This window comes from Telopea speciosissima, chromosome 1 (genome assembly GCF_018873765.1).
Source record: "Telopea speciosissima isolate NSW1024214 ecotype Mountain lineage chromosome 1, Tspe_v1, whole genome shotgun sequence".
In the NCBI taxonomy this organism is placed as follows: Eukaryota; Viridiplantae; Streptophyta; class Magnoliopsida; order Proteales; family Proteaceae; genus Telopea; species Telopea speciosissima.
The window spans coordinates 39,274,091-39,296,962 of NC_057916.1; the positions used below are offsets into that span (position 1 = coordinate 39,274,091).

General features: G+C 38.8%; 2 protein-coding genes across 4 annotated transcripts in view; one reads left to right on the top strand and one right to left on the bottom strand.

Moving 5' to 3' along the window:
* Window positions 1–16,796, top strand: part of LOC122670491 (TVP38/TMEM64 family membrane protein slr0305-like) — a 28,189-nt gene extending 11,393 nt beyond the window's left edge. The window contains exons 3-7 of the mRNA XM_043867392.1: window positions 6,345–6,399; window positions 9,982–10,080; window positions 10,336–10,422; window positions 13,541–13,657; window positions 16,563–16,796. Of these exons, the coding sequence (XP_043723327.1) occupies window positions 6,345–6,399; window positions 9,982–10,080; window positions 10,336–10,422; window positions 13,541–13,657; window positions 16,563–16,754 (550 nt within the window). The 3' untranslated portion in view covers window positions 16,755–16,796. The remainder of the gene's footprint in view (window positions 1–6,344; window positions 6,400–9,981; window positions 10,081–10,335; window positions 10,423–13,540; window positions 13,658–16,562) is intronic.
* The window catches only part of LOC122670473 (DUF21 domain-containing protein At4g14240-like), an 83,956-nt gene continuing 72,078 nt past the window's right edge, over window positions 10,995–22,872 (bottom strand). For 2 of the 3 annotated variants that reach the window (XM_043867380.1, XM_043867364.1), the window contains one exon: window positions 16,369–16,433. In XM_043867380.1, the coding sequence (XP_043723315.1) occupies window positions 16,384–16,433 (50 nt within the window). In that variant the 3' untranslated portion in view covers window positions 16,369–16,383. Of the gene's footprint in view, window positions 11,040–16,368; window positions 16,434–22,872 lie in introns of those variants that run through there. The other variant, XM_043867372.1, reaches the window with a different exon arrangement.

Here is a 22,872-nt window from a genome sequence, read left to right on the forward strand (position 1 = left end):
GAAGGCACAACAGTACAATACTTTCTGATTCAGGCTGGAGATGTCGCCTTACGCCGGTGGAGGTTGGAGATGTCGCCGGTGGGGGTGGAGGCTGGAGATGTCGCCGGTGGAGACTGGAGAGGTTAGAAAGGTGTTTAGAACTTAGAAGAAAAGGGTTTAGAAGGAAAAAGAAAAAAAAAATAAATCACAATACTTACCGTCAAGACTGGAGATGTTGCCGGACGCCGGTGGAGGTTGGAGATGTCACTGCTGGAGGATGGGGACTGGAGATGTTGCCGGTGGAGACGGGAGAGGTTAGAAAGGGGTTTAGAACTTGGAAGAAAAGGGTTTAGAAGGAAAAAAGAAAAAAAAAATAAAGCACAATACTTACCGTCAAGGCTGGAGATGTCGCCGGATGCCGGTGGAGGATGGGGACTGAGAGGGACTGAGGGAGATGCCACTGCTTCTTCTTCTCGTTTCTCTTTCTCAGATTCTCTTCATTTTTCTTTTGGATTTTGGTCGTGAAGCCATGAGGGTGAAACCGTGAAGTGGTTTACTTTACTTTAGATTTTGTTGTTGTGTTTTTTTTTTAAAACATATAAAACCAAAAACATAAAACCAATGAAATTTTGTCAATTAGAATTAACTTAAACTACATAAAAAAAATAAAAAAAAGTACCTAAGGCGTTCCCAGCAGAATAGGCGTCCTAAGGCGCTTAAGGTGACACCTTGGTCTCTAAGGCGCTCGCCTTTGTGACATACTGTAAGGTGTCCAACTGCCTAGCCCCTGTAAAACCGCCTGGATGCCAAGGCGACGCCTTGATAACTATGCTTTGTAGGTAAGTTGGATGTAATACATGAATGGGTGCTTGTTGTAGATGTGCATGCTAGAAGAATGCTATTGGACAGGAGTAATATGGTTATGGAGAAATGGCTAAGGGCACAATTGCTGATATGTAATTAAGGACGAGAGTTTTCGATTTTTCCAGTTAAAATGCTAATACTATGCTTTAATTTTCAGTTCCTAAGGCAAAAATGCATCATATAACTTTGCAAAGATTGTACGTTCGTACTGATTCAAACTAATATGTCTTCACTTTGGATACATGCTTTACAGTGAATTAAATTAAAAAAATCTGACCTTCCCTTTCCAAATCTCAATTATTTTTCCTAGTTTTGCTAACCACTAAAAGAGGGATTATAGAACCAATGGTTAAGAGAGAGACTTATAGAACCAATTCAGTCTTGGGGCATGTGCAATCCAATGGGCGCCTATCATATTGTGACCATCTAAGGAATTATGCATTGGTGCACAAGTGTATGGTAGAGACATACAACAGAGCTTAAACGCATCCCTCTCTTAATTAAATCCTTAAATCTCCTATTTCCCTACCAAATCTCGTAGCCCCCAACACATGTGCTTTGTTCTCTTCTGCCCAGTACATGGGGGAGAAGCTAATGGCTGGAGAAGATTGTTCATGTTGAAATTTGCTGCTGATGATGTTGCCTTGGTTGAGAGGAGTGATAGCACAGTATAGATCATCACACATGTTATCTTTGGTTACTTCAACCAAAGAAGTGGTTTGCTAGTGTATCTAGAGGATTCTTACTTGACAAGGATTCAGTCACCAGGTTCACAATGGGATCAAGAATGGAAGATTATAGAGCTGTGGATGGTGTGATGATAGCTCACTCAAGTCACTCCACTGTAAGTCTGTAAGCTTAGTAAGGTTTAGAAACAATGTGAATGGTCCTATAATTACAAGTCTAGAAGAGACATGGATGATCGATGATGTCGTCTTCAATGTACATGGTCTTTCCATTGATTGCTTCATCCCACCGGAAGAAGTCTGGCAAGGCTATCCAAAGGAGAAGCTTGCTTGGAAATCGCCGTTACATCAGTGCTGACAAGCATCATCTGCTCACATTCCTACAACTGCAATCTAATATTAAGAGTTTCAGAAACAAAGAAACCAACTGGAAGAGGATAACCCCTCCAATTAATTCTGTGTAAATATTTAATAAGGGACCATGCAATCTCTGTTATCTTCCTTCCTGTGAATCTCTGTATGTTATAGTATGCTATATGCCTATATAACATCCTTGACTTATATCCTTTTTAACTGTTTAGAGCTAATTTGATGTATATGTTTTGTCTTTAAGCCCATTAACTAAAAATCCCATTCAAAGACTCCAGCTATTATTCTAAACGTTGCACACAACTTAAAAATGTTTCTTTATTGGTGAGCAGTATTTATTCTATTAACATAAAGCACATGAACTGCCACAGCATTGCATCCATCAGCCATGACCCATATGATAAAAGTTAAAAGCATGTTTTTTATGGTCAAGATCTGCAAAAATGTCCAATGATTCATTAGTGGACAGGGATCTCTGATTAGGGCCCAATTCCGCAAGTGGGTCTATCAAGGGAGTAATGCTAGAGGTCAGGCATAATATTCATACATAATTGTACCATGTTAGCTAGTATCATTCTATCAATTTTAGGATCTTTTCTCATTTTGAAAGAGAGGCACATGGGAAGGTTCTGAGATCCACACCTCTGTCTCTCCCCTCAACATCAATCAACCAAAGACACAATGCAACATTAATCAATAAGAGGGAAGACAAAACCATTACTTGTCAACATTAATCAATAAGGTGAGAAACAGAGAAGGGAAAACAGGGCTGTACATGGGGATCAAGTAAAAGTCCACTTCCTTAAAAAAAAAAAAAACACAGATTCACGCACAAGTTGTTACAGTTATTGTCATTATAAAATGAATAGGAAGAAGGGTTGGAGAAATAGAGGAGCCTTCCAGGCACCAAATTTATGGGGTACACATAAAAATTACAACAATGAAATCCTACAACAATCAGAAGAAAATCGAAATGAATCTAACAAAAATCCAAGCCCTAAAACAATCAGAAGAAAATCGAAATGAATCCAACACAAATCGCTGAAGAGAGAGAGAGAGTCAGCGAGAGAGAGAGCGCAAATCAGACCTTGAAGCAGATCAGTTACGCTGAAGTTCCCTTACTTCACAGACTCTTTGTGCACAAATCGCTGAAGCTCCCTCCCTCGCTTCACAGAGTCTTTTCACAGGTTTTTCACTCTCGACTTGAGAGTCTCGAGGATAATGTCAAGTTCATCGGGTATCCAGTAGAATGAGATTTTTGCCCCTTTTCTCAGAATGCGGAATGGGTCGGATGACGCATTCCAGAACGGGGCCCGTTCTCTACCCATTCTAGGGCTCAAGAACGGTAACAGATATCAAACAGTGTTTTTATCATCTTAGAATGCATTCTAGGCCTGGACTGCGTTCTGAGAATGCATACCAAACACTACCTTAAAGATAGAAAGAAATCAGCATGCGCAGGATAAGGAAGATTCAGAAACTGACCTGATTTCGATTGGAGATAGAGGGGGGAGAGATAGGGAATAGAGATATAACTAGGAATCCTCCTGATTTCAGTTACTGAATCCACGGCAACCCACTTCTGAGTCCACAGAAGTACACATCTGAATCCACAGATGCCAAAACACTCTCAAATTCAAAGAGCTAGCCTGAAATCCATAGACCAACCTGAGCTGAAGGTTTCTTCTTCATTATGTAAATTATGGGGATGGCCGTAGGCCTGCATATCTTTATATACGACTCAAAAAACAGGAAAGAAAGAAACTAAAATAAACTAGGGATCCTCCTACAATTGAACAGCTAGAAGGGAATCCTTCACCGACCCAACTAGTAAGAAAATTAAATAAATAAAACCAAAACTGAGAAGGAAAATCCCTCCCAGCCACAGGCTGTTGTTGGGTGTTCTAAAGAGACTAAACAATTGAAGAGAATATCTCAATATGAATGGAACTATTGTACCCATAATCCAGCCAACTAATTACAATTTAATAATAATAATAATAATAAAGTAAAGAGATAAGACTCTAGAAACAACCCACATTTTGGAGATTTTCTGAGTGAATCAGATCTGGACCCAGGCCTGGTTTGGAATAGCAAATTGAACCAAGCTGACCCAAACCAAAACGGAAACTCAGGTTCTCTCTCCATTAGTCCTATATACCTATGGGTTATTTCTTTTGTAGTTCCACTGTTGATGAAGGTTATTCATTTTACAATGCTGAAAATGAAAAAGGTTGAAGTATTATAGAGCAGAGTTGAAAGGGAACAAATACAACAACAGCTCAGCCTTATCCCAACTAAATGGGCTTGGCTACATGGATCCTTGCCCTTCAATCAGCTCTATTCGAGGCCATATTGATACAAGGCCTAACCTGTGCATGTCTTTCCTCACCACTTCTCCTAAGGTCATTTTAGGTCTGCCCCTGGCTCCTTTAGTTCATTCAATCTGAATCAAATCACTCCTCCTTACTGGAGCATCCAAAGGCCTCCGTTGAACATGGCCATGCCACCTCAAACGACTTTCTCGTAGCTTATCATGTATCGGAGCTATTCCCAAACCTGCTCTAGTATGATCATTCATTAGTCCTTACTTTATCCTTCCTAGTTTTGCCACTCATCCATCTCAACATCCTCATTTCCGCTACACTGAGTTTATCTATATGATGCTTCTTAAATGCCCAACATTTTAGCCGGTCGTATGATTGTCCTATAAAATTTTCCTTAAAGTTTTTAAAGGAATACGCCGATCACACAACACTCCTGAAGCACCTCTCCACTTCATCCATCCTAATCTCTGTGAAACATAGTTGTCAAGGTGTCGCCTAGGCATCCATACACCTTGGTCGCCTTGATTTCGGACCCTCTCCAACGCCTTAGGTCCTTTAGACACTGTGACAACTATGCTGTGAAACATCATCTTCTATATCACCTTCTTTATTTATGATTGTGCCGAGATACCTAAAATAATCACTTTGTGGAATCTCCCTCATCAATTTTGCACCATCTCATCATCTGCATAGTTAGTAAGGCAGCAAGGCGACCTAAGGCGGTGGAGGGGTGCCAAAGCGCTTAGGCGACAAGGCGCCCGCCTAGGCGACCAAGGCACCCAAATGTTATTTTTTTTATTTCCCCTCATTTCTAACATTATTTAGTATCCTACAATATGTACCTTGTATCATCAAAAAATCAACATTAAGCCACATCCAGTCATAAAAAATCAATATTAAGCAATATCAAGTCATAAAAAATCAACATTAAGTCACATCAAGTAATCAAAATCAATATTAAGCATTTAAGCCACATAAAGTCATCAAAAATCAACATAGAACTAGGAGACGGTAGAACGGAAGAAGCAAGCTATTGGAAGTTTGAAACAATCAAAACATACATTGTACTGTTCTTAGAAAATATGATCTTATCAATAATTAATTAAACTGCTCTTGATTTAGATAAATGTTCTTGTTCTCTAAGAAGTTTGTCTCATCAAATGATTTTATTTATACATGAGACTTTTTGTATTAGGTAGAACACAAAACCAGCTTTTCAACAAATCCAAGATTGCTTAAATCTGATTTATATTGAAGGAGTTATGTTCCGGTCAAACAATATTGGGTGTGCGCTAATGTTGTCAAAATTGGTCTGAGTGAAAAAAATTGTTTAGATATCAAAACAAATGAATATTTTACTGCACTTTGATTTTCTAGCAATGGTATACCATATTAAGATTTATGGAATTTTTAGATTTGAGAAAAACCCCAACATTAGAAAGTTGAAAATTTCACCTTCTGCCAAAAAAATCCAGTTTTTGTTCTTGAACTAGGGGGTTGCTTTTTTATTCTTTTGGAATTTGATTTTTTAACTATTTTTATTGGATTCAAATAGGGGGTATTTGCTTAATTATGAATAATATCTTAACATTACTTAAATGATATTTGGCATAAATAAGTATCAGAACCTGATCCGTTACCAATTTAACCAGTGGAAGACGCACTGCACTAAGGTTACAGCCACCTAGGCCCCTAGAGATCCACTTGGATGCCTATGCGGCCCCTTGACAACTATGATTATCCGTCCTAGTGTAACCAAAGTTACACACCATATACTCGGTCTTCGTTCTACTTATCTTAAAACCTTTTGATTCCAAGGTTGATCTCCATAACTCTAACTTGGCATTAATCCCTGCTTTTGTCTCATCCACCAAAACAATATCATCATATTTGAAGTCAAATTTTCAATTATATCATATGCAAGAAAATTTTGGGCACCATATATGTAGCTTTTGCAAATTTTTTTGGCTAAGTGCATCATTTCCTGTATTGGTTGTATGTAAAAAATCATGTTGAGGCATACTCAGTTGTCAATGGAATGTTTTGATGCTCTAAACATTAAATTTCTGTGCCTTCAAGTTTACATCTTCTAACTGGTAACCTCTTGGAATTTGTGTAGGGCCATTGCATACATCCCTCTGACCGTTCTGGCGGTTCCAGCTTCAGTACTCACGGTAAGAATTGAGTATTTACTCATTGATAGTTTGAGACGTCAAATATTTCTTGTGTTTCATGTCGTAGGTCAATCATCTATGATCTATGCGAAGTTTAGGATAACTTCAAGTATTTCTAGTTCAGGATGATCTCATTTTTTGCCCTTAATAAAGATGACCTTTTGCTACTCCTCATTCTTGATATTAAGAGCATGATACTGAATCTCATTTTTTATTTTCTTTATTGATATGCACAAACAGCCCTCAGTTCTGGCTTTAGAAATGCATGAATTTATCTTGTATGGCGAATAGGTCCTTCCATGTTTGTCTTGTAGGCTCCATCTTGTTACACGTAAAGGGAAGGGGAGGAAAGTGAAATTAAATTAAAAAAGAGGGGAAAGTTTGGTAATCATGATTGTGTAAATAATTCAAAACCTTACCAAACTCTGATTCAAAGTTCTAGTAAAATTTATCAAAATGCCGTCAAATGGAGATGAAAATAAAATACAAAGTGACATCTTTTGTAATTTGAGCTACTTCCTCTACTCATTTTAAGCTGAAATTGTACCAATGAGATGCTTGTCTGGTCCTCTATCATGTGGACTAACCCATATACTGTCAAGTGACAAATAGTGAAGCATTATACTTCCCTAGGCATAGTGACGCTTGGAAAATATGGGAAAAAAAACTTTTAACAAATAGTTTGTTAAGGAAGATTATATCCTGAGAGTTCTGTGGCAGTAATTGAAGAACAATTGAAGTGAGTGTGAGGTCCTCTATATAGGGTTCCTTAGCCCTATCATATTTTCCTAATTCAATTCCAAGAAATTTGGCTGAAATGTGAAGTGAAATTTAATAACTAGATTTAGTAAGTTTTTGAGTTAATTATATGAACAATGTTGGTAATGATCATTAAAGTTTCAATTTTATTTTTGTTTTAGTTTCATTTCCCTTCCTCACTCTACTTTCAACCTGATGGAGCTATAAGGAAGGCTTAACCTTGCAGGAGTTGATTGCCATATCTAATGGATACTGCATGACATTATCTATTAATCCATATGGGCCCCTTATCACCCTGTCCATATCCCCACCTCCCAAAAAGAAGGGGGAGGGTGTGGGAGGAAATTGTAAATTTGATCCTCATCTTCCATCAAAAAGTTTCCCTAAGTTCAAGCAAGCATCCTAGTTATGTTTGTTACGCAAATTTATTTCTAATCCTAAATATATATTTTTTTATGAATAAAAAATTATATTCAAGGAAGCAAAGAGAAACAAACTCCTAAAAAGGAGAAAAAACAAGGAGAAATCTCCACAACAGAAAAAAGGACAAACCTACAACCAAATCAAGCTAAGGGGAAAACACCCAAAGAGAACAAAATAGACCCAAACAATCAGGAGATTTTAAAGTTGACTTTCTTCCCATTCGGATTATAGGGAGGAATGGGAGGAACCATCCATCTCCTGCTAAAAACACAATCATCCGCTTTTGGATCTCCCCGAGTATTGATGACTAGGTCAGGCCTTAGGTCCCCCACAGGAGGGTCACTGCCCGAAACTGCACCCTCAGAACCTACATCGCATTCATTGAGTAAAGTGCTCCGACTCAGACTGATAACATCCCTATCATCAACAATTGACGAAACAAGACCTGAGATCACCTTCTCAGGAGCTCCAGGGTCCCATCTTGGAGGAGGAGGCTTGCGCATCCTCGAGCTTCTTCGACAAACACCTGACCCATTTTTCTTTCCATTCTTCACCTTCTTCTTCGACTTGGACTTCGATTTTGACCCAAGCGGGGAGGGGAGAGAGGAAGAGACGGATACATTACTGTCATACACAAGTACCTCTTCAACCACGGTAGACCCTAACTCCACCACCAAATTGATGCCCTTAGCGGAGGAGTGCAACATTGAGTATTAAGTCTCGATTGGAAGAAGCTTAAGTGCTACTGTCTTTCAATTGTAACTTGTACGACAGGTGAAAATGCATGTGTAAGTAAAGGCAAGGATAGCTGGGGAAAATATCTGTTTTAACTCTTTTTGAAGAGAAAATGTCTTCAAATAAATTTCTTTAATTTCCTCACATTATAACCAAGCCTATAGGCTAATCCGTAATGGTTGGAGTTGGATACATGGACCATGTTCCATCATTCCACTCTTAGGGCCATATCATCTGTCGACTCATAATTCATGTCTTTCTCATATTCTTAACCTAAGTTATTTTGCAGCTTTTATCTTGTCCTTTTAGCACTCCAAACTTGCACCATGTCACTCTTCTATGTGGTACATTGGTTCCTTTTTCCCATTAAAAGACATGGAAATAGGTGTCAAGATATGAGGTGTTCAGTGAAAATTACTTGGGCTAATCTTTAAAACTGAATTGTCAAAATCATCATTCATCATGGACATGGCAGAATCTGGAAAGTGAAATGAAGTGCCCTTGTCACATTGGTCTTCCATCTTTGAAGGGTTTGGCTAAAGTGAGTTAGTTTTCTTTTGTTCCGCCTAAAGATTTATTAATTAGGTAATAAAATAAAATAAATAAATAAAAGATTTATCAAAGTTGAAATATCAGAGATGGGAGAAGATACAAAAAAAGGGGTCCCAAATGGCGCTCAGGATAACCTGAAACTTGATCTAGGACAAGGCTTACTCCATTGTTGTCATCGGGGAGCATACCAATCAAATGGGGAAGGTTATTGTAAGATAGATGAAAACTGGGTGGTTATGTGTGTAAAATGATTTTTTTTTTATAAATCAAATAGATAATTTAAACAATTTTTTTGGAGGGGGATGCTGTAAGAAAAAGAGGATACTCTCGATAAATAATGGAAGAAATGTTGTCATTATGTTTCAAGTGTCTCAGTGATGAAATACGTATATATTGAGTTTATGACTGGGATTGAGAGGTTATCTTATGTAGTGTATTCCCAAACTTCAAATTTATTTGCCAATACCTTGTGTAATGAAACATTTTCTATTTTCTGAGCAGATTATGCTTCCTTTACTTTTTTAATTACTTTCTTGTAACTTTGAATGTTCCACAACTGTTTGTTCTTCTCTTCGTCCTTATTTCTTCTCACCTCGTTGTTAGTTTTCAGAGCTTTTACTGTATTATGTTGTAAAATTATCTATATCTATTTTCTATCCGGTATCATAGATCAAGAATTCGTGAGATCTTGCCGAGATCTCGCTGAGTTTCTCGGTTTTTGGAAAAGCCAAGACGAGACTGTCTGCGAGTCTCAAAAGTGTAATATCTCGGCGAGATCTCGGATTCGACCCTTTTTTTAACCCACCTACCACTTAAATACCTTACCTAACTTGCCAAAACTCGACATATCTCGGCGAGATCTCGGATCTCGGGTTGACCCAAAGTTGAGGCTTCGAGTTGGAAAAAAAAAATGCACCAACTCGGCGAGATCTCGACTCGTATCGGTTTTTCCAAGAGCCGAGTTGGTACCGAGACCCGAGTTTTAGTACCTTGTCCGGTATATGGTGCTTAATTTGGAATCTTTTCCCTAGTAAACTTGAGAGTGAATGTGGATTTCGTTTGACTGTTTATCGGTAAGTGCAACCAAAGTGATATCTTTTCTTACTGTTCCAGCTTGGAGGTGGTTATCTCTTTGGGTTACCCATTGGCTTTGTTGCTGATTCAATTGGTGCTACTATTGGTGCTACAGCTGCATTCCTTCTTGGTAGAACAGTAAGTCTCTTGAGCTTGCTTTCCTGATTAGTCAAATTCTATGCATTTATAATACCGTAGGGGTTCCATCTTGGCTTAATTACATTGCATTGGGTGTTTTCTTGTGTGGGATACTGCCACTGGAGAAGCTTTACCTGCAATTGCAACTTGTAATTGATCTCTACAATGTTTTTTCCCTCCCTGCAGAGGTCCTTGAATTCATGATTTAGTGGTTTTATGTTATGTATCTTACTACAGTTTCACCCTCCTTCACAGATTGGGAGGTCTTACGTTATCTCGAAGTTAAAGGATTATCCAAAGTTTCAGGCAGTTGCAATTGCAATTCAGAGATCTGGATTCAAGGTCTGAGTATGTTATATTCAGACTTCCTAGACATAATTTTGTCATGGATGAATATTTTTCTGGTTATTTTCCCCATATGTACTGTCTTATTTGCATGTCATAGTTTAATTGATCAAAAGGCCCTTCAATGTGCTGCTTGACTTGGTGACAAATGATTCTGGAGGGATTTTCCATGCCACGTGGTTAGTAACTATTAACTACCTGGCTGATAGTCGGGAGATGCATATGTTTTGGTGGTTGATTGGAAACTTATTGGTTGCTTTCCTAGTAAGTTAGTCATAGGCAAGCTATTCCCATTTCCCTACACTTGGCGCTGTAGGGGTCTTGTCCTTGTTGCATATCCAAAAGTTCACTCTATATTGAATTGATAAGCCTTATATATCGACCTTCCTATCAGATAAACTTGAGATGTGTCCTTATGCTTAAATAATTGAAGGAGCTGATAAACATAGAGGGAGCCAAAAATAAATAAATAAATCGAATTAAAACAATTCTCATTACCAATTGAATGACTTTAGCAACTATGGTGGTCTGCTTGACTGTTGAAGTAGGAAAAAATAATTTAGTCATAACTCACATGCGTTTTCTTCGCTATATGTCCTTTTTACATGGGGCTCAGCCTCCCCCCTCCTTTCCCTTTTTAATAAACTTTTTTTTTGAGAGAAAAAAAGGAGTTGGCCATTTATCTTTATATATCTGAGTACTAATAACAAACGGGAGCATAACTCAACGTATCAAGTGGGGGCTGCTGAGGATTGAAAGCCTATGCTCATTGAATGTTTGGGAAACTTCTGGGAGAAGCTGCCTCTATTCAACAGCTGAAAAGACAAGTTCCAATGTTCTATACCTCACATGAGTATTTTTAATGTAGCAATGATTGGGGTGCAGAATGCATTTATGCAACTTCTATACATGAAACACATGTTAAGGATGATTTTGCTCTCTCTTTTTTTTTTTTTTTAGGGTAAATGACACTTAGGGTACCTAACGTTTCATGAAATTGTAGCTAAGACACCTAACGTTTAAATCTTATCAATTGGGTACCTCATGTTTCATAAATTGATGTTTAAGGTGCCTCATGTTTCATATAATGATGTTTGAGGTTCTTCATATTTTTAAAATCCCAATTTTACCCCTCCCCTATCCATTCCCTCCTCCCTCCTCCCCTGCAACACCGCCCCACCCTCCTCCCTGCAAACCCGCTCTGCACCACCATCGTCGCCATCGTTTCAAAATTGATCTCTTGGTATATTGACCATCGAACCTTGCACTGAAGCCAAACTCGAAGCATAGCTCTGCTGCAACAAAGTTTCCTCCGCCGCACAAGCCCTATGCTTGTTCGTGATCCACAACTCATCCTGGAATGGAATCTCATACTCAAAGTCATTTGGAGCAAGAAGGCAAACCCCTCCCCCCCCCCCCCTCTCTCCAAATGATTGTTGGAAAATAATTTCATTCAAATTGTATAGCAGAAATCACGACGAAAACAACAATAATCATATAAGATCAATTTTGAAATAAGAATGAGAGGCAGAAAGAAATAACTATGAGCAAATGAGGCATAACACAAGATGAATTCATGTTTGGTAACCTAAACATCCGACACTCAGAAAAGATAAAACTAATCAAAGCAGGAGAAAACCTATAAATAATCGAGTCTGGTATTAAATGGATACCACTTGGAAATGGCTTCCCAATCCTTGATGCAGCCCTGAAATACCATTTCAGGGTAACAAGGGGTAGTCGATTGGGTTTCATGGAGATGTTAATGGGCATTGTGGCAGAGGCAGGGGGTTGCAGGAGACTGAAGTGTTTAGCCTGCATGTTGCAGTAGGCGGAAGTGTTAGGATTGCAGGTCATTGGGTGTGGATTGTTGAGGAGCGATGGGTTTAGGGGTATGGTTTTTGGGGGCAACAGAGATGGTAACTGGGCAGAGGATTGCAGGCAGGAGGGTTACAGTTGGGTTGGCTGAAACCGTGAAGGGGTTCGGGAGGATTGTTGAGATGCAGGGTGTTGGGTTTGCCGGCTAGGGTGGGGGTTACAGGGAAAGGGTGAGTCTGGTGGGGGCAGGAGTGTGGCGGAGACGCAGGGCAGAGGGCATGCAGGAGTTGTGCGGGAGCGGCAGGTTTGGGGATCTTGCAGAAGGACGATGTTGCAGGAGTGGGTGGGGAAGCCAGGGAGGTGGTGGGGTTGCGGGGCAGGGTGGGGGGTTGGGGAGGAACAGAGGGGGTAGGTGATCATGCTAGGAAGAGGATGGGGTGGGGTTGGGCAGCAGCAGCTGCAGTGATAATGGTGGAGATTGGGGTATAATTGAAAATATAAAAATAGATACCCCAACTACAATTCACAATCATCGGGTACCTGATGTACACTTTCTTAAAACCTTAGGTACCCCAAATGTCATTTACCTTTTTTTTTGTTATAGTACTCACTTCTGCTTATCAAAAGATTGAGAATTTAGTGAGGAAAGCTGTCCATGTTAAAACTACCTTGGAGTTGGGTGCAATGTGGAAACAGTGAGCCCAAGATCCTGGTCTAATTTTCACTAGGAAGTACCTTCCTTCCATATTGAATGAGGATCTCACCTTGAAAATTCTTTTGGGTTTCTCTATCCCAAATACATATTTCTGTTGACTGCCGTGACATGAACTTTCTTTCTAAATGAGCTGACAAAAATGGTGAAAGCAATTCCCCTCCTATTCATTATATGTCACCTTAAACATAGAGGGCTACAGCTTCCTGTCTTTTAACTTCTTATGTCAAGTCTTCATAGTGGGTCCTATAAGATATTGAAGTCTATAGAGGACCATAAAATCAAGTCTTCATGCACCAAAATTTCCTTTTCTGATCTTAGCATGCCTTTGGAAACATTTGACATACTTTTCAAAGTTAGCTCTAGTTAGTAGTGACTTCATGCAATTTCACTCTTAAGAAGACTGATGTGACAGACGTTGCGGATATTATACTTTAATTCTAAGATATGATGTCAGGGTGATTTAATCAGTAAACAGGTCACTGTTTAGTGTTTTTCTTTATTGTTCTTTTGTACATGGAACAACAATGTTGTAAGAGTTCTAATATCTTCTCTATTTTTCGCTCCCAACCCTCCATTCAACAGATTGTGTTGCTACTTCGGCTTGTTCCCTTACTTCCATTTAACATGTTGAATTACCTCCTGTCTGTGACTCCTGTTGGGATAGGAGAGTACATGTTAGCTTCTTGGTTGGGAATGATGGTATTCTCTCAAACTTTGAATTATATACTATTCTGATGAGTATCTGTGACTGGTGTGATTAAATGTGCTAATTGCTCATGCTTAATTTTCAGTGGTAATTTGTTCTTTGTTTATTTGGCTATTTTGCTTTCAGCTATTGTACAAGAGGAAATGTGCCTTCACCTGATCTCTCTCTCTCTCTCTCTTAAAAAAAAAATGTGAGAGGGCTATTAAGAGGACTTTAATATGTAAGAGGGCTATTGAGAGGACTGAAAAACCAAAAGAGAAAAAGGAGAAAAAAGAAAACGAATTATTGGCCTTCCCATACATCAAAACTGTCTATTTAAAGGGTAAACAAAAACACTTCTCCAGTTAGCACAAATATCTGCACTCTGTACATAAATTCTTTACAAGCAGAAGCCTAGGTTGCAAATCCCTTGAATTTTTTTAATCAATCTTCATGCTGTTTCCACATAACTATTGTTTTAATATCCTCTTGAGCCACAGGCTCCATGTAATGGTTGCAGGAAAGCAAACACATAATTTTCTGCTCTATTGACTTAATTCTGAAATTCTTTGGCACTGCAAAGCCTCATACAAACCTTGCAATTTTCTTGAATTAAGCAAAGCTCTTAAGCTAACAGACAGTGTAGAAGGAGGTGTGGAACAATCTCTACAAGGGTCTGAAATAAAGAAATCCTTGATATCAGATTTAGGATGTGATCAAGAGAGGCAGTCCGGATTAAAAAAATCTGTATTTCAGGGTAGACTATTTTCATCAAATCCATTGCTTGAGGGAAGGAGGTAAATTTGTTGTATTGCAGGATTAAAAAACTTGAGTGGAAAGCACTAACAGCAACAACTCAGCCTTGTCCCAACTAAATGGGGTCGGCTACATGGATCCTTTCAAAACAAAGTAAAGAAAGCTGAGGTCTTCACAAAGGGAAACGAAAGTAAGAGGAATGGAGAATAAAAATGAAGAAATGAGATAAAAAAAGTTAGAAAAGAATGAAAGATGAAAGTAAGAGGAAAGAGGATAGCCCAAGAAATCATGAAAATCTCAAGCTACATGGTGTCTACAACGTAGATTCTTGCCCTCCAATAGGCTCTATCTGAGGTCATACTTGGCACAAGAGCCAGACGATGCATGTCATTCTTCACAACCTCACCTATGCTCATTTTAGGCCTGCCCCTAGCTCTTTTAGCTCCTTAAATTGAAATCAGATTACTCCTCCTTACTGGGGGGGCATCCCCAGGACTCCTTTGTACATGGCCAAACCGCCTTAGACGACATTCTCGGAGATTGTCGCTGATTGGGGCAACTCCCACATCAGCTCTAATACATTCATTCCTCACTTTATCCTTCCTAGTTTTGCCGCACATCCATCTTAACATTTTTATTTCTGCAACACATAGCTTCGCTATATGGCATTTCTTAGCGGCCCAACATTCCGCCCCGTACATCATAGCTGGTCGGACAACAGTTCTGTAGAACTTTCCTTTCAGCTTTAAAGGAATGTGTCGGTCACACAGTATTACGGTTGCACCTCTCCGTTTCATCCATCCCACTTTAGTTCTTTGTGACACATCATCACCTATGCCACCTTCTTTGTGTATGATAAGATCCCAGATATCTGAAATAGTCGCTTGGCTCTCTCTCCTCAATTTTTACCATGTCATTATCCATCATAGTGTGACTATCTGAAATAGTCACTTGGCGGTATCTCTCTCTCCTCAATTTTTACGATGTCATTATCCATCATAGTGTGACTAAAGTTACACATCATATACTCTGTTTTTGATTTACTAATCTTAAAGCCTCTTATTTCCAAGATCTCAGATGTCTGAAATAGTCACTTGGCGGTATCTCTCTCTCCTCAATTTTTACCATGTCATTATCCATCATAGTGTGACTAAAGTTACACATCATATACTCCGTCTTTGATTTACTAATCTTAAAGCCTTTTATTTCCAAGGTCGATCTCCACAACTCTAACTTAGCGTTAATCCCAACTTTTGTCTCATCCACCAAAATGATATCATCGGCGAAGAGCATACACCACGGTACCCCAATGTTCTTGAGTGGAAAGCACTAGAACTTCAAAATTGGGAACTTGCTCGGAACTTCAACTACTAGATAATTGAAACTAGGAGTTCCTATCATTTTACAGTTTTTTGTGGAGACATAATCCTTTCTGCATAAATAGGCATGCTCTTAGTAAAGTTGGATGCCCCCACTCTGGTTTGTCAAACTAAGTATAATAAGGGAGAAAAGAATTGGAATCCTGATCATCTCTTCGGTGTTTTCAATTGGTGGAAGGCCCCCTACTACCAAGTAGGTTTTTGTTTATTTACTGTATGCCAATCAGAAATAAGTTTAACTATCCTGTTTCACCAAGTTAGATCTTCCATTGTATTTTTTACCTAACACTTGGATTTCATTTTAGCGTCCATGGTGGTTATCTTATGCACAAAAAGAGTTGAAATATTGGAATTCTTTGGGCCCATTCATGACTAAAAATGCTTACCCTTACTGGATTAGGAATAATCTTTGGCCAAAATAACTCATAGTCATCATTGAAATTCTTTAAAGATTCCATTTTCACTTTTTTGTTCATATTCATTTTCAACTCCAATGCAATCAACTAGATTTGGCTGCTTAAACAACTGTCTGCTGGGGTGGGTTCCTTGCAAAGTTTTATTTCTGGGAATGTCTCTAGTCTCTACTCATTTGATATTTTGGCAGGTCACTTTTCAGCCCTTTTGCTATATTTAGGTTGGGAACTTGCTTCAGTTTCTATTCATGAGCTGTGAAATAATGATATAGACAAGTTGCCTGCAAGGAGTTTTATAACATCCCTCATAATTTCTTTCATGATTGGGTTCCATTCTGATGCTGATTTAGTTACTTGCTTTTCCATTTCAGCCAATTACACTTGCACTGGTGTATGTTGGAACAACTCTTAAGGATATTTCAGATGTAACGCATGGATGGGGTGAGATTTCAACGACTCGTTGGGTAAGGGCCAAGCTTTTTCTCTTGTCAGGCATGATTAAATATTGCTCTAGTTTAATTTTTCTTTACTTATTATTCTCAAAGAAAGATGGCATTGCCTGATTCGTCCATTAGACTATTACCAATATTTGATGAAACTTCAGTGTCATTTTTTTTTCCAGTCGAAGTGAGTGGTACTAAGTTGTTCAAATCTGTTTATCATCTTCAAAAATATTTGGAGATTTCGACATCAGCCAAACCGTGTTTACTTGCGAAAATTACATTCGATAAACAGCTCCTATGGCATGAAGCATAGTGATTTAAAAAGGGTGTACCCGGTGCACGAGGCTTCCACCACTATGGGGTCTGGGGAGGGTCATAATGTACACAGCTTTACCCTCGCTTCGCGAAGAGGCTGCTTCTTGACTCGAACCCGCGACCACTAGGTCGCAATGGAGCAACTTTACTGTTGGGCTGAAGTTTGCCCTCGTGTATATTTATTTAATATGCTGGTTTATTTAGTAGGTGCTTCGACCAATCACTGCCATCTTCCTCTTTTCTCCTTTATTTGTACTTACTTTATATATTTTCTCTTTTATTGTATTACCAGTACCAGTGTCTGCCATGGCTCTGATACCTAATTAATGTGGTTTGAATCCACCTAAGGATTAGGTTTCAGAAAACCACAAGACAATAGGATCACAGACTAAGGAAAGGTTCCAGTTTTCAAGGAAAATCCTATAGAAACAGATCAATGGATTAGATTTGAATGAAACTCAGATCGAAGGTGGTATTTAGGTAGAATAACAGGATATTAAATACTCAGGTTAATCCAAGGGATGGATGTTGAGTTACAGCAGAATCCTTGTTAGAATAGGATTCCAACAAACTGGTCATTCAATGATAACTTTGAATAATCAGAAAACCGGTAGGATCAAAACTGTAAACAGAAGTCAAGTAGAACGATTCAAATCAGAAAATTATAACACAGAACCAGCAAGTGGAGAAATTAAATATCTCACTAAGCATCATTCAGATGGGCTTCAAAGTCTGGTCGAAGGGTGTTCTAACAAGGGAAAGTAACCATCCAAATATCAATCAATTCTGGTGACCAGATTGGAAAATATGGAGTTCCACTTGAACAAGGAACTCAAGAACAGTGAGGTCGACTGGTCTGATCCTGCTGATCTGTAGAATATATTATGACATTAATAGATAGCAAGTAAACTCTAAACAGAATCAGAATCTCGAGACATATCGACCGAGACGTGTCGATACGATACGATACGATCGATACGTATCGATACAGCCGAGAGTTTTTTAAAAAAATTATTTTATTATATTTAAAAACGATATGTATCGAGACGTATCGAGTCGTCTCGATATGTATCGATATGTATCGACCGATACATACCGATACATATCGAGACGACTCGACACGCCCTCGACACGTATCGTTAACTTAAAAACACATGGCCATTTCATCATTTTCACCCAAAACTCGATTTCTAGCAGTCCAGGCGGAAAAAGGTCTTCCCGACTTTGAGAAACCCTTCCAAAAACACATTTAAACTTGCTTTTGGGTAAGATTTCTTGAGGGCTTTCAATTCTTTGCCAAAAACGAACTTAGAGGAGCTGAAATCACATCATTTGGTGGATCTAACAGCCTACATTTGAATTCAAAAGCTGTTCTTGAAGGGTTAGGTAAGTTTTTTGAAAAAAACTTGAATCTTTTGCTTTAATCTTTGATTATTAGTATGTTTTTTGGTATGAATCAAAGAGAATATGTTAAACAAACATAGAAATTGCATTCTTTGTATGCATTTACAAAGATTTGGTTTCAAATCCATGTTTCTTTGACCATTTTTACCCAAAACCAAAAATTCCTTCTTTAAAATGAAATTTTTTTTTTTTCCTTCTTAACTTTAAAACAAATGGTAATGTGTATAAGATATGGAGTACATTATGTATAGATGTATGACATTCCAAGAAGATTATACATTTACCCTAAAATCTGTATATATTTTTTTTTTGGGTATTTTCTGAATTTATAAAATACTTAAAAAAATGTAAAAAATCTGATTTTTCCATCTATACTCTTTCATTATAGTTTGATAAAATGTATAATTGGCTGAAATAGAATCAAAGACTTAGATTCATATATGTAGTACATTATGTCATTTTTTTTAATTATTTAAAAAATTAAATAATGTGTAACTAGTTGTAGAAAATATAAAAATGTTTAAATATTGTTTATGGCAACTTTGCTAGGTAGTAAATAAAAGAAGATGATGCAATGCATGACATGCATCATAATGTGTGTCTATACTTGTATAGTTGTATAAATAATAAATTATTGATGTGTGGATTTGAATATTGTTTAATATATATCTTATATATATCTACTTTTGTTTGGTATTTAGGACGATGCCGCGACAACAAGACATTGGGTGGTCTTATTGTACCAAAATAAACAATAATAGATTGCATACACAGTGCAACTTCTGTGACACCCAACATCTTGGAGGTGGGGTAACTCGGCAAAAAGAGCACATGGCGGAGGATATGGAAATGTTTCAAGTGTACACAGCCTGTAGAGTTAAGCGACGGCAATGCAAAAACACCTTAGAGATTCCAAAAAAAAATCCAAGCAAGCACATGATGATGTTGATTCATTGGTGAAAAATTTGATGGAAGATTTTGAAGATTATGAAGGATCGGATATGGAAGCAGAGGAGGACCCAGAGTTGGCATTGGCGATGAAACAATCAAGACATGAAGCAAAAGAGCAACAATGGAGAGCTGAGCAATTGATTAGAAGTCAATCAACTCGACCCAGCCAAGGCCCTGTAGATATTGGTGTTGGCTCCTCTTGTCGTCCATCTCTAAGTAAGGGTAAGCAGCCTGTTGGCCTTAGTAGAGCAACCAGTGTGAAGGGGATGTTTGACCGGTTTACAAAGAGTGGTAAGGGTAAGAGAAAGAAGAGCCCAGATATCAGAGACATGGATCCTAATGTCTATAGAGCAAGGGATGCTAGCCAACAGAGGATTGAAGAAAGCTTTCAACCCAAAACACTTAGTAAAAGGATAGGCAGAGCAATCTCCAGATGGTTCCACAGTTCTATGATTCCACCACATAAGGCCAAAGATCCCCACTTCAAGGCCATGGTAAAGGAGATTTAGCGGTGTGGGAAAAATGTTAAGCCACCCACACCTCATGAGATTGCTGGGCCTTACTTGGATGATATTGTCCAAGAGGTGCATGAGTATGTAGAGAGGTTCAAGGAGAAGTGGCCACTATATGGAGTGACCATCATGTGTGATGGATGGAGTGGACTAACAAGATTATCCATCATCAATTTTCTTATCTACTGTGATGGAAGGACGATCTTCCACAAGTCGGTCAATGCATCTAGTGAAATCAAAGATGCCAACTACTTGTACAAGTTAATGGATGAAGTTGTGGAGGACATAGGAGAAGAAAATGTTGTCCAAGTAGTAACTGACAATGCAGCAAATTTCAAGAAAGCTGGTCAGTTGCTTATGTTAAAGAGGCAACATTTATTTTGGACACCATGTGCAGCTCATTGCATAGATTTGATGTTTAAGGACATAGGAGAATTGCCCAAGGTCTAAAAGTTGGTTGGTAATGCAAGGAAAATCACCAACTTTATTTACAACCATAGTTGGGTTTTGGCATTGATGAGGAGTTATACACAAGGGGATTTAGTGAGGCCTGCAACAACAAGATTTGCAACAAATTACATTGCAATTGATAGCCTCATTTCCCGAAAGCATGGGCTGCTATAGATGTTCACCTCTACTGAGTGGTTGACTAGCAATTATGCAAGGTCTGAAATTGGGAGATTTGTTCAAGATCTTGTTACCTCCTCAAATTTTTGGGCTGCAATGGGCCGACTTTATAATGTTATGATGCCACTCTTTTGTCTGCTTCGAGAGGTTGATGGGGATAAAGAGCAGACCATGGGTAAGATGGTAGATGCCATGGGATGTGTGAAGAGAAAAATACATGAGAATAATCCAACATCAAACAAGAAGTATTTGAAGATTATATCCGATCGATGGGAAAATATGTTGGTTCAAGATGTTCATTGGGCAGGTAATCTTATAAGTATATGACTTTGGTTTCATTTTAAACACTTAGTAGTTAGTAAGTTACTATTTATTTATTTATTATTAGAATTTCTAGGTTTCTAACCATCCATTACAAACCATGTGCAGCATATTATTTGAATCCGGATATCCAATACTCCAATGATATAGGGTGTAGACCGGATCTATTGCGTGCCCTAAGGAATGTTGTGAACAGAATGGAGCCAGATGTAGCGAAGGCCACACTTGCCATGGATGAGGTTAGAACTAAATTAGTTGTATAAATGATTGAAACAAAGAATAGAGTGATTGGTGGAAGTGGAACTAATATATATATATTTTTTAATACCTCTCTAGGCTAAGTATTTTCGGGAGGCCACTCGTGGTTTTGCTGATAGAATGGCTATCCATGCTAGGAGCACACAACGCCCAGGTAAGTTAGGTTTACCTAATTTATTATATCATTTAAAATTTGTTTTAAGGTTTTGTCTTTTAATATTTCATTTATTATTGTGCAGCTGATTGGTGGCTCAATTATGGGGGTACTAGTGCTCCACACTTAACCCGAATTGCAATTCGAGTATTATCCCTGACGGCATCCTCTAGTGGTTGCGAACGTAACTGGAGTACATTCGGGTTGATACACACCAAACCCCGGAATCGTCTCAGTTATTCAAAGTTGGAGAAGCTAGTGTATGTCCATTACAACATGAAGCTGAAGCTTAAATATTTAGAGCTGGAAAGAGAAGGAGATGATGTAGATGTCAACCCAATCGACATCAACCACCTACTTGACGATGAAGATCCAGTTAGAGCATGGATAGAAGATACCGATAAGGTATTGGTGATGGATCAATTAAGTGAGGATCGCCAGATAACCAAACCTGATCCAGTGATAGAGAGCATCATTCAACAGATGGATGAGGATGCAACGCAGCCACCATCACAAGATCCTTGTCCTAATGTTGAAGAAAATGAAAGTAGCTCTGAAGAAGGTTTAGTCAGGAGGACGAGGTCAGGTCATCCGTATGGAGGAACTCAACAACATGTTGATGATGAGGATGAAGACGACGATGGTGATGGTGGTGGTGGTTCTGTTGCTGCTGCTGCTGCTGCTGATGATGATGATGATGACGATGATGATGATGGTAGTGGTGGTGGTGGTGGCCATGATGCTGGAGGTAGTGGTGGTGCTGGAGGTAGTGATGGTGGCCATGAGGCTTCACAACATCGTGCTGGGGTTCAGTTCACATGTGAGGCGGGATACACACATACTACCCAAGATATGGATCATGGTGCCGAGCTGCTGCCATAAGACTTACTCGCGAAGCCGCATAAGGGCAAGTCTGCCAAGCGCTCCCACAATCCATATGATAGTGATGTGCTTATGAGTGGCATGGAGTCACTTAGCATTAGTTCTGATTATGCTGGTGCTTCATCAGGCCATGGGCATTATGCATCAGGTTCTTCTTCAGGCTATGAACATGGGGCTTCTGTAGGGTATGGAAGTTATGGATACGGAGAGAAACAAGCACAAGCACAACCTAGTCTTTGTCGTGACATTAGCCACTCCAGGAGCAAGACACACGATTCTACTATGAGTGGGAGAGTCACTACCATCGATATTTTGACTGGGCTCGGATTGTGCTTATGTTCGGACAAGACACAACATCATCCTAGTCGCTCCTATTGTTAAAGACCCTTACAGACATGACTTTGATCCACCCCGACATTCTTCATGGCAATAGAGTGACTCTATATGTAAAGAATTTCATCATTTAATCTTTTATAACAATTTCAAAGTGCTGCACTTGTCTGGTTATTGATTATTCACAATTCTTAGTATATATGCATGATATATGACACAAATTGCTTGTTTATATTGTTTTTGTGTCCAAAAGTGTATTTTCAGTGTATTTTGATCATTTTCATTACGCGACGATCACGTATCTCGATACGATACGATAAATACGATACGTCTCTTAAAATCGCCTGACCGATACGATACCCGATACCGAGACTTAAATCCTTGGCGAGATCACGACAGGAAGAAAGAGAGAAAGAAAAAAAGGAAAGAAGATTAAGTCCCATATTCTCGGATTATTTTTGGCTCTGATACCATGTTGAAA